Here is a 12,086-nt window from a genome sequence, read left to right on the forward strand (position 1 = left end):
CCAACTTTCACTGGGTCTGCTGCGGCTGCACCCCATTCAGCTAACCCAGCCTTCCGAGCCTGGGGGTGCGACCGCACAGTCTCAAAGTGACTAGTGCCCGCTCTAGTTTCAAGACATTCACTGCTTCTAAGGAACTGTAAGTGGACAAGATAGAAGTGATTGCTTTAAAGTGTGGTGGCCAGACAGTGCCTGTCCCTCAGCCGCACTTAGCTGCCTCCTGGATAGTTCAGGAAAGTGGATTATGAAGTTACTCAAGGAAACTGAGTTTCTTTCTTATGTTAGTGCAGAATAGCATTTGGAAGAAACTGTGGGACACACAGCTGTGATGTAACCCACATCTCATCTGATGTCAAGCGCAACACTGACCAGCCAGCGGCTTCTTGAGTTTACAGTAAGTAAACAGTTGCTTCCACTCACTTTGCCCTTGAGGACAGGGGGCATTTCAACATAAATTCTACAGAGGGAGATGAACCCTAAATCATAGAGAAAGTGCTCTTGTTTCTTCCTCCTCTTCTTTGTTTTGTTTTTTTGTTTTTGTTTTTGGGTTTTTTTGGGGGGGGGTTGTTTTGTTTTGGGACGGGGTTTCTCTGTGTAACACCTCTGGCTGTCCTGGAACTCACCGAGCTCTGCCTGCCTCTGCCACCCATGTGCCACCACCGCCCCGCAGTGACAATCTGAGTTCTTGCCTGCTGTGGACTTAGAGGTCCTCCACAGCCACATCTGAAGAGGCATTCTCCCCGACTCAGCTCCTACAGCCCCAGGATGTGACCTCCTACCTGTAGCCACCTGCACTTCCTGAATCCAACAGTTCTGTGGTCCCTGCTGGTGCAGAGACTAGTTTGTAGATTGTTTTAGCCCCTGGCAAGTGTCACATTGTATTGTGTGATTTCTCACCTTTTTTCTGGGTAAATTTTAATTTCTATTCAAAAGTACAATTGCCTTAAAAGAAAATGTGTTATCGTGGGTTGTGATGGACCTGGCCTTTAATTCCAGAACTAGGGAGGCAGAAGCAAGCAGATATCTGTAAGGTCCAGGACAGCCAGGGCTACACAGTGTTGTTTTTGTTTGTTTGTTTGTTTTGTTTTGTTTTAAATTGTATTGGAGCCAATGAGCTGGCTCAGTGGGTCTAGGTGCTTGCCTGATGAACTCCTAGATTCAATGCCTGGAACCTACATGTTGGCAAGAGTGAACCAAGTGCCACCAATTGCCCTCTGACCTCCAACACCCACTCACCCCCACCTCTCCCACACAGCAAATAAATAAATGCATTATTCTCCCTGTTCTTGTTTTTTTTTTTTTGTTTGTTTGTTTGGTTTTGGTTTTTCGAGACAGAGTTTCTCTGTAGCTTTTGGAACCTGTCCTGTAACTAGCTCTTGTTTGACACAAGCTAGAATCGAAGAAGAGGGGAGAAGTCTGTGAGGCATTTTTGATTGCTAATTGATAGCACTGTGGGCAGTGCCACCTCTGGGTGGGAGGTCCTGGGTGGTCTAAGGAAGCAAACAGACAAGCCATGGGAGAGCAAGCAGCAGGCAGCTGTCTTCCGTGGTCCTGGTCTCTGCTTCAGTTCCTGCCGCCAGGTTCCTGCTCTTAAGTTCCTGCCATGACATCCCTTCTTGATGGATTACAACTGTGAGCTCAAAGAAACCATTTCCTCTCCAAATTGCTTTTGATCAGTGTTTTAACAGGGCAATAGAAACCGAGCCAAGACACTTTTCTGTGGTACTATATCTGGTGCATATTTTTCTAGAATCTAAGTACTTACACAAAACGCATAGAAGAGGTCAGGCCCTGTGTATAAACTTCATGTCACGTCCCAGGGAGGAAGTGTTGTGTGCCGCTATCTGCAGTGGAACTTACAAAGTTAGAAAATCAGTAGTGTTTCTGGATTGTTGTGTTTGGATATCTTTGCTTTCTGTTTGTTTCTGTAATCAGGCTGTTTGATTCTTAAAACACAACCTCACTATATAGCCCAGGCTACCGCAAACTTAAAATCCTCTTGCCTTGGCCTCTTGTTGTGTGACAGGGGTTGTAGATTTGCACTCCCCCCAACACACATATATAGGATATTTCCACTTACCAAGAGGGATATTCAATCTCCTCCCTTCTCCCCCCTCCCACCAACTTTTTCCTTTTGCCTTAATTCTGTAGCTAAAACCCAGGCTCTTTATTGAAGAAGAATGGAAAGTGGGCACCCTTGTCTCCTTCCTGATCTTTGAGGAAATGCATTCAGGTTTTCGCCACTAAGTATAATGTTGACCATAGGTTTATGATGCGTAGCCTTTATTGTGTTGAGATATGTCTGACCACTGTTATTCTGGGCTTTCATCACGAAGGGACGCCAAAGGCCTTTTCTGTGTCCGTTGGAATGACCTAATGATTTGTGTCTGATTTGCATATGTTGAAGCATTCTCTTCTCTCAGATTAAACCAGCATCATTGTAGTGCATACCTTTTTTAAAAAATGTATTGTGGTGAATTCAGTTTACAGGTATTTTATAAAGAATTTTTGTATCTGTGTCCATTAGGGATAGTGGTCTTCAGTTTTTTCTTCTTTTCTCACCTGGTTTGGGTCTCAGGATGACATCGGTTTGGGTCTCAGGATAATGACAGGGTGTGTGTTTATTTGTTTGTTTGTTTTGGGTGAGGTGGTGGCCAAGGTTAGCCTGGGTGGGAATCAGGAGTTCAAGGTCATTCTTAGCCACCCAGGCTTGGCCAGCGAGCTCTGGCCTCTCTAGTTTGTGGTACAGAGGTCTTTCATGCGTGGAATGAGTTAGACAGTTTGTCTTAGTTTCTTTCCTTTCCTTTCCTTTCCTTTCCTTTCCTTTCCTTTCCTTTCCTTTCCAACCCGTGGGACAGCTTGAGGAGTATTAGTGTTGGCTGTTTTTCTTTTTTTTAAATTAATTTATTATATTATGTGTATAGCATTCCTTCCACGTGTGCCTGCAAGCCAGAAGGGGGCACCAGGTCTCATTATAGATGGTTGTAAGCCACCATGTGGTTGCTGGGAATTGAACTCAGGACCTCTGGAAAAGCAGTCAGTGCTCTTAACCTCTGAGCCATCTCTCCAGCCCCGTGTTGGCTGTTTTTCAAAAGCACCCTAGAATTCTTTGTCAGGGAACTATGACTGCTTCTATCACGCTGCAGGTTATGGATGTATTTAACATAGATCCTCTTGCTTGAGTTTTGGTAGGTCATATGTGTCTATAAACATACTCATTTCCAGATTTCCCATGTTTTCAGAGTATCAGTTTTCAAAGCACTTCCTAGTGACCCTCTGGGGTTGATGCCTCCTCCCCCTTTTTCTAATTTTGTTAATTCAAGCCTTCTCTTTCTTTTGATTATTTGGTAAAGGTTTGGTCAATCTTGTCTTTTTCCACAAAACTTTATTTTTCTTTGTTTTATTTGCTTTGTGTTGTTCTTTTAGTGTCCATGCCTTAATTTCTAGTTGGGTTTTTATAATTTTGTTCAATACTACGCTGGGTTGTATCTCATTCTTGTTCTTCTAAAACATCATCAAATTATTTATGTGAGATCTCTGGGGTTTTTCTTTTACACGCGGATGTGTGGCGTGCATACACATGCACAAGTGTGTGGTGTGGATGCATATATCTATGTGCACGTGTGTGCATGTATGTAGAAAATTGAAATTGAATTGTGGTAGGATGTTTTTTAAACACTTCCCACTTTATTTTCTGTGTCGGAATCTCAGGAGCTTTCCAGTCCCAGATAGTCTAGCCAGCTTGCCCTGACCATCCTCTGCCTCCTGGGTGTTGGGATTACAGGCAGCCACCATGCCCACCCGAATTTTACGTGGGGTTAGGGATCTATCCAGTCAACTGTTGGCCTGCTAATCCTTTCTCTGCTTTTTAATAGAAGCACTCAGAGCTCTGAACTTGCTTCTTTGCTGTTTCCCACATGCTCTGATAAGGTGTGCTTTTTATTTTTATTCAGTTGTAGCAATTTTTAAATTTCTCCTCTGATTTTTCCAATTCCAAAGTTGTTTCTTAAGTTTCCATGTATTTGCCTATTTTCTGTGTTTCCCCTTGCCAGTGCATTCTAGGTCTGATTCACTTTAATCAAGCAAGGTGCAAGAAATTATTCCGATTTTTTTCTTTGTTCCTATTGGCCATATATCGTAAAGTGTGATCATTCCAGAGAGTTCTGAAGAGAAGAATGTGCATCCTGCATCTTCTGGAAATACCTGTTAAGTCTATTTGATCTATTATGTCAAATATTGTTGACATTTGTCAGCTCTTAGTTTTGATGACCTACCTATTGACTAGATAAAGGTACTGAAGTCACTCACTATTATTATATCAGGACCTTTTTGTCTTTTTATGTCTGACTATGTGTATGAAACCAGGACCTTCACGCGGTCAACAAGACAAAATGATAGCTACAGAATCGGAAAAGATCATCACTAACCCCACATCAGACAGAGGTCTGATCTCCAAAATATACAAAGAACTCAAGAAATTGGACACCAAAAGAACACATAATCCAATTTAAAAAACGGAGTGCAGACCTAAACAGAGAACTCTCAACAGGGGAATCTAAAATGGCTGAAAGACACTTAAGGAAATGTTCAACATCCTTAGTCATCAGAGAAATACTAATCAAAAGAACTCTGAGATTCTATCTTACACCTGTAAGAATGGCCAAGATCAAAAACACTGATGACAACTTATGCTGGAGAGGTTGTGGGGAAAAGGGGACACTTCTGCATTGCTGGTGGGAATGCAAGCTGGTACAACCCCTTTGGATGTCAATGTGGAGATTTCTCAGAAAATTAGGAAACAACCTACCTCAAGACCCAGCAATACCACTTTTGGGTATATATCCAAAGGATGCTCTATCATGCCACAAGGACATGTGTTCAACTATGTTCATAGCAGCATTGTTTGTCATAGCCAGAACCTGGAAACAACCTAAATGTCCCTCAACCAAAGAATGGATAAGGAAAATGTAATACATTTACACAATGGAGTACTACACAGCAGAAAAAAATAATGACATCTTGAATTTTGCAGGAAAATGGATGGAGCTAGAAAACATCATTTTGAGTGAGGTAACCCAGACACAGAAAGACAGTTATCACATGTACTCACTCATAAGTGGTTTTTAAACATAAAGCAAAGAAAGCCAGCCTACAAACCACAATCCCAGAGAATTTAGACAACAATGAGGACACTAAGAAAGACTTATATAGATCTAATCTACTTGGGAAGTAGAAAGTAGAAAAAGGCAAGATCTCCTGAGTAAATTGAGAGCAAGGGGACCTTGGGGGAGGGTTGAAGGGGGGAGAGGAGAGGCAGGGAGGGGAGCAGAGAAAAGAGTAGAGCTCAAAAAATGTCAATAAAAAATTAAAATAAAAAGCATTAATCTTCTGGGGGGTAGTGGAATGCTAAGGGCTAAACCCAGGACCTCATGAAAGAAAGAAAGAAAGAAAGAAAGAAAGAAAGAAAGAAAGACCTTCAATGTTCAGTGCCTATATACTCAATATTCTGTATCCAGCCAGGAAGTGGATTTTCCTTTTATTAATATGTTGTGCCATCTTTGTCTCTTTGAATTAATTTTGGCTTTAAGTTAATTCCATCCGGGTTTCGCGCGCAGCGGGCGAACCCCATGGAGTCGTATGAGCAGGTCCAGAAGGGCCCCCTGAAGCTGAAAGGCGTCGCGGAGCTGGGCGTGACGAAGCGGAAGAAGAAGAAAAAGGACAAAGACAAGGCCAAGCTGCTGGAGGCCGTGGGGACGAGTAAGAAGAGCGAGGAGGAGAAGAGGCACTGCCTGGACAAGCACACGCCGGCGCAGGCGGCCTTTGAGAAGATGCAGGAGAAACGGCAAATGGAAAGAATCCTGAAGAAGGCGTCCAAAACCCATAAGCAGAGAGTGGAGGACTTCAACCGACACCTGGACACACTCACCGAGCACTATGACATTCCTAAAGTCAGCTGGACCAAGTAACTTGCCCCGGTGCAAAAGACAGGTCAGGCTGGCTGTTTTGCTCACCTCGGTGTTTTCTAGAATGCCCTACACCTGCCTGGTACATCTGCTGAAACCAGACTTTTCTGAAACTTGATTAAAGTCAGGCTGTCCTTTCACCGGGTGTACCCTTTTCTATTTGGACTGCAACATTGTGCTTTGACAGGCTCGGGTCTTTTCTGGGTTAGGCCCATGGAAGGAGGGTACCCCTCCCACCCTGATTGTGGCATCTGTCTTCATCTGCACCATAATGCCAGGACAGGAAGCTCCTACCTGTGGCCCACCACACAAATTTCCACAGTGCCGCTGCTTTTGGGCCACCTGGACATCAGACCACACAGCCTACATTGAGCAACAGCCACCTGAAGCAAGAATGGGACACAGGTCTCCAGCACATACCCTGCCCCTCAATCCACCTGGTGGTTGCCATTGCAGACATTGCTAATCAATCCAGTTTTCAATGATGGCACCTGGGGCTCCAAGCATATGATACATGTTATAAGCCTGCTTGGCATTCCTGGCTTAAGGACACCAAATACCAGACAATGCCAGGGCAAAGTGCCAGCAGACCTGGTGTGGTGGGAGAGCCCTGGTGCAGATTCTGTAGAGCTTCATCATCTGAGAGTCTAGGTGGACCTCTTGGAGAACCTGTGCACACACTGGAGAGAAGCAACTTCTGTTACCATGGATACTGAAAGGCTACCAGGAATCCCTGGAGCTGGCATGTAGAATAAAGCAAGTGTCAGTCATGAAAAAAAAAAAGTTAATTCCATCCGTTATAAGAATAAAGGTAGCTGATTCTAATGGAAATCTACTTACTGCCACCCTTAACACTTCCTTTCTTCGGCCATCTTTGCCAGGGAGGTTTATCTGTTTGGAGGCAACACATAGTTGGATCTTGTTTCTTAATCCTGTGTCTTTTGTTTTGTTTTTTAGCAGAGTCTTGCTCTAAGTCTTGTTATGTTGTCTACCTTGATCTCATATTTGTGGCAGTCCCTCTACTTTAGTCTCCTGGGTGCTGGGATTACAGGGATCACCATCCCTTTTAATCCGGGTTGTCTTTTGAACCCCATATATAGATCAGGCTGGCCTGGACCTCAAAGAGATCTGCCTACCTCTGCCTCTCAACTGAAATGATTAAAGGCCTGCGCCACCGCACCCTGTCATGACACCAGTACACACTGGCACAAGTCAGACCTAGCTTCATGTCCTCCAGTACTTCGTTTTCCAGATGTCCAGAATGTTCTGAAGCGAGAAGACATGTTTGCTTGTGGAGCAATAGTCCCTGGAGAACAGCCAAGGAAACAGCACTGAGGCCTCTGGCCTGCTCTCTCAGAGGTCTCCTCCCGTCCTCTCATCTCCCTTCCCCTCCACCCTTTCCCTTCCTTTTTGAAATGGAATCTCATTATTCAGTACAGGCTGGCCTCAGAGGCAGTCTTCCCGTGCAGCTTCCCCCCTGGTGGGATCAGGACTTAGCCATCCTGTCTAGTTTATGGTCTCTTTCCCCTCTGCTGAGCCTTTGCTTCCATAGGGCCTGCAGGCCTTTACCATGGGGGTTTTCTGGCAGGAGCCATACGAAGACAACCAGACACTTAGCAGACACTCCTAATATGCCAATCCTAGCCTTACTTTTACTTCCCTGGGGTGGGGGTGGGGGGCGCAAATCTCACGTGATCATGAAGTCTGGCTACTTCTCTACTACAAGCTGTGGACTCAGGTATTAGGCCCTGGCTCAGCTGTCTAAAGACTTTTGGCCCTGGGCTGATCTGTGCTTCCCACAGGGCACGCTGTTTTATTTCTGCGGACCATGCTTTCCCTGTGTGTGGAAAGTTCCCTTGCAGCTAGCAGTGTGAATAACTCCACCCACACACTGCTCTGGAATCTCAGCAGCCCCCTCTCAAGGGAGGCCCCATGGGCCACAGGTCTCAGACGCCAGCCACTGTGCCCTGCAGCCAGCTCTGGTTCCAGGTGCTCAGGGCTCGGTGTGTGAGGTGGGTGGCAGGGTTGGTGGCTACCAGAGAAAGCCAGCAAGCTCCTTGCCCACCTGCGTGTTGTCCTTTCATGGAATTTATTCCTTCCTGTGTTCTACTGACTGAGACTTTCTTCTTCTGTGTGTACAGTCATCGGCTGCAGTGCTGGCTCCATAGTCCCTGAATCGCTTTAGTTTGTACTTGTCATTTCTCGTTACTTTGTTGAAACATACTGCACTGTGTAGCCCTGTGTGATTTACTGTGTAGACTAGGAGAGTGAACTCTGATCATCCTGCCGCTGACACATAAAGATGACAAACGTGTCCTACAGCACCAAACATCTTCATTTCTCTTACTGTAGCCTTCCTTCCTTTTTCTTTGAGGTAGGGCTCATGTAGCCTGGCTCCAGCCCTGACCTTGCTGCCTCTAAGCATGGACTACAACCTCCTTCTTCTATCCATCCCCGTTTCGTGCCAGGTGCTGGGGACTGAACCCAGGGCCTCGAAGGCAAGAACTCTATCGTGAGATTCTGTCCCCAGTCCTCTCTTAGTGTTCCCAACAGCTTTCCCCTCATAACGATCAACAGAATACTAAATAAATCCAACCATGTGTTTTAGGTCCTGCTTTCTGATAGTTGAAGAAAATGACACGTGTGTGCACGCGTGTTTTGCTTCATTGTATTTTTGTTGTTGATAAAGGGTCTTCCTTTAGAACCCTGGCTCCCCTGGAACTCCCTATGTAGACCAGGCTGACCTTGTACTCCCAGAGATCCTACTGCCCCTGCCTCCTGGCATGGCTTCTGTAGATGGCAGTTTCTGTCCTACCTGGTCCCGCAGCCTGAGTTCAGTCCCAAAGAAACACACAGAGGCTTAGGTTAATTATAAACTGGTTGACTTATTAGCTCAGGTTAATTATTACCTAGCTCTTACACCTTAAATTAACTAATAATTCTTGTCTATGTTTAGCCATGTGGCTTGGTGCTTTTTCTCAGGGAGGCATTCTCATCTTGCCTCCTCTGTGTCTGACTGGTGACTGTGTCTCTGCCTTTTCTCTTCCCAGAATTTTCTTAGTCTGGTTGCCCTGCCTATATTTCCTGCCTGGATACTAGTCAATCAGTATTTTATTAAACTAATATAAGCGACAAATCTTTATAGTGTACAAGAGCATTATTCCACAGCATTTCCCCTTTTCTCTTTTCATAACAAGAACTATGAACCTTATCTCTTTTGTTAAGCTTTTTTTCCCCCCTGACCATTATCCATAACAACTTATAACCAACACTCTAAACAAAGACAAACATCCATAATCCATTTTTTGGGGGGAAATGTGGGCATAGTTTTCTAGGCTACTTCCTGCTGCTTGGGGGTGTTGGTAATCTTATGGGATCCAACGAAAATTTAGGATTAGGGTCAAGTCCCAACTGGAGTATTCTGTGAAGCTGGATCATCTCAGAGCAGTCTTGGAAGTTTTTCTGAATGCAGAACTCATAAGCAGCTGCAACAGAGATGCTCTGAAACATTAGCTAATCTGGGCCATCCATTCCTATTGGAGATATTTCAGGGGGCATTCCTTGATCAAACTTGAGTTTTCTTAACCCAGGATGAATCCACAGCCTCTCATTTCCTGTGGAAACAAAAGCAAAACCTCTTTTCCGAAGTAACATACCTTTTGACTTAAATTTTGAATTCAAGGCATTTTCAAAATATATAGCTTGGATGAATCCAGCAGCATTTATAATCAAATATCTTTTAGCAGCCATTGCTCCTTCCTCAGCTGTCAAACAATTCAAAAACAACACAGTAACATACAGTATCCAGATTCTCTGTGTATTTTCCATCTTTATGTGGCTTTTTAAAAACTCTATCTCTTTTATTTTTAATTTTGGTTTTTTGAGACAGCGTTTCTCTGTGTATCTTTGGCTGTCCTGGAACATACTCTGTAGACCAGGCTGCTTTGAATGCACAGAGATCTGCCTGCCTCTGCCTCCCAAATGCCAAGAGTAAAGGTGTGCCCCGCACCTGATTTTTTAAAGGACTCTATCATTTTTCTTTTCTCTCCCAAGCCTACATATATTTTTGAACACACTATAAACCGTTTAGAGTTTTCTTCCCCCATCGGGAAAACTGTTGAGAGTTTTTTTTTCCCCCATTGGAATCTGTCTTTACCAAATATCTATCTTTTGCTGAGCACAAGTCTTTAACCTGCTAAGCAACATGGCTAGGATTAAAGCTGTGGCTTTTGGTGGCTGGCTCCACCCCATTCCTTAGCTTTTTGGGAGTCTAGCTTCATGGCACGGGTACTGGTAGATGCTACATTCATTGCCACAACTCTACAGAGTTTCTAAGTTCATCCCACCACCAAGAAGCCTGATGCCAGCTGTCATAAACACCACTGAAGTGTTTGGCAGCACAGCCTCTTAAAAGAGCTTCAAGACTTTGATGCTATTGCTGAATCAGGAAGCCTCTCTTAAAGGAGCCGTGCCTCTGCTAGCTGGCAGCAGAGCCTACCAGAGAGAAGATGGTTACCAAGAAGGTCCGCTTGACTCTGTGTCTAAGTCTTCTTCCTTCCTCATCCTTCTCCTCCTCCTCCTCTTCTTTCTTCTTCTTCTTCTCCTCTTTTTTTTTTTTTTTAAAAAAAAAGCTTTATCAGGCTTTATATGGGATTCCTGGAGGCAGGATCACCATTTTGGACTGAAATAGAGGTTAAGAGCCAGTGGCTGGCTGTTTTGCTTTTCTGATCTTCAGGTTGAACCCCAGTATCTGTCTCTGGGTTTTTATTAATTATGCTACAGGCTTCATTGTGTATTCATGATTTCCAAACTCTAACACGCAATACTCCTCCATTGTTCTCCCTCACCTCTGTCTTTTTAAACACCTGTCATCCAACGTTTTGGCAGCTGATTTTCTTTTTTGATACCTCTGGTAATGGTTTCATTTCTTGCTTCACTAAGATAATACAATCTTTCAAGTTCAAATTCCTGTGGTTTCCCGTTTCCTTTCCAAGTCAGCCCATCTCCCTTTCCTGTACTCAGAGGAATGCTCCATTTCTTTGGGGGGCTCTTTCCATCCACCTAACATTCTCTGACCTTCACTCAGCCATCACGTTTACGCAGCAGTCACGTGGACTGTAATGTGAATGGGTGGAAGAAATACACTTGCCAGCTTTTATTTCTGTTGCCCTCAACCTCTGCTGCTGTGCTCCAGCCTTGCCAGCCCTGCCGGGATCACTGCTTTGTCACTGGTGCCTCTCACCTGCTCGATTCCTTCTTCCATTGGTATTCAGCTGAGCCCACGATAGAGTCAAGGCTCTTTCACTGTGTGGAAAATAAACTCTTTTCCTTAGCAACTACCTCCATTTCTCTTGACCTTCTTTGGCTCTGAACCTCGGGCTGCACGCATTAGGCAAATACTCCACCACTGAACCTATGTCCCCAACCCCACATTTTTAACTTGAAATAAGCCTAGTTGCCCAGGCTGGCTTTGAACCTATGGTAGTCATGCCTTGACTTCTGGAGTGGCTGGGACTTCAGATTTGCAGGGGGACTTCAGACTTCTGTAAAGGCCTACTACTAACAACATTCTCTAAGCACACGGGCTTTTCTGCAGCAGTGGTAATTCTAAACTTTTACTAAGTGGTTAGACAATGGTTTTGACCACAACCATTTTTTCACACCTGTTTTCTTATCCTACACAGCAGATCTCCTGGGTAGACTGTTCTGGAAGGGAACCCTGTTGGTACCTGTTATAGTGTGCTTTCTGTTGGCTGTGACAAGAAGCTCTAACCTAAAACAACTTGGGAAGGAAAGGGTTTAATCGACTCATACTTCCAGTTGTGCTTTGTGCAAACTGGGGTAAGTGCTCAATGAATACTTGTTGAATGTGTAGTAATACATATCAGGCATTTGCTATTGCAAGGGCATTCCTGCCAGGTAAGGGACACTTCCTATTCTACAGTTGAAAAGATTAAATCTTTGAGATACAGAACTTGATCAAGCTCTCTGTAGATTCATGAAGCAAGATTTAATGTACCTGGATTTAACGTAGCCTATTTTTTTTTCTTGATTTGTGTGTGTGTGTGTGTGTGTGTGTGTTTGTAGGTGCCCAAGGAAACCAAAATAATATATCATGTGCCCTGG

General features: G+C 44.3%; 1 protein-coding gene and 1 long non-coding RNA gene across 3 annotated transcripts; both read left to right on the plus strand.

Moving 5' to 3' along the window:
* The first annotated feature begins 63 nt into the window (after nt 1-63).
* LOC121453290 lies at nt 64-11,796 on the plus strand. Of its 2 annotated transcripts, none has more exons than XR_005974989.1 (3): nt 64-136; nt 283-391; nt 11,645-11,796. It is a non-coding gene; the product is annotated as an uncharacterized LOC121453290 (long non-coding RNA). The 2 variants fall into 2 exon arrangements; XR_005974990.1 differs by lacking the exon at nt 11,645-11,796 and adding an exon at nt 4,363-4,523.
* LOC121453289 (protein FAM32A-like) lies at nt 5,310-6,100 on the plus strand. Its single transcript, XM_041659941.1, has one exon. The coding sequence runs from the start codon at nt 5,625-5,627 to the stop codon at nt 5,961-5,963; it is 339 nt and encodes a 112-aa protein (XP_041515875.1). The 5' UTR covers nt 5,310-5,624; the 3' UTR covers nt 5,964-6,100.
* Nucleotides 11,797-12,086: the final 290 nt, after the last annotated feature.

This window comes from Microtus oregoni, unplaced genomic scaffold, assembly GCF_018167655.1.
Source record: "Microtus oregoni isolate MIOR12 unplaced genomic scaffold, Mior012 000011F_ref0000422, whole genome shotgun sequence".
NCBI lineage: Eukaryota > Metazoa > Chordata > Mammalia > Rodentia > Cricetidae > Microtus > Microtus oregoni.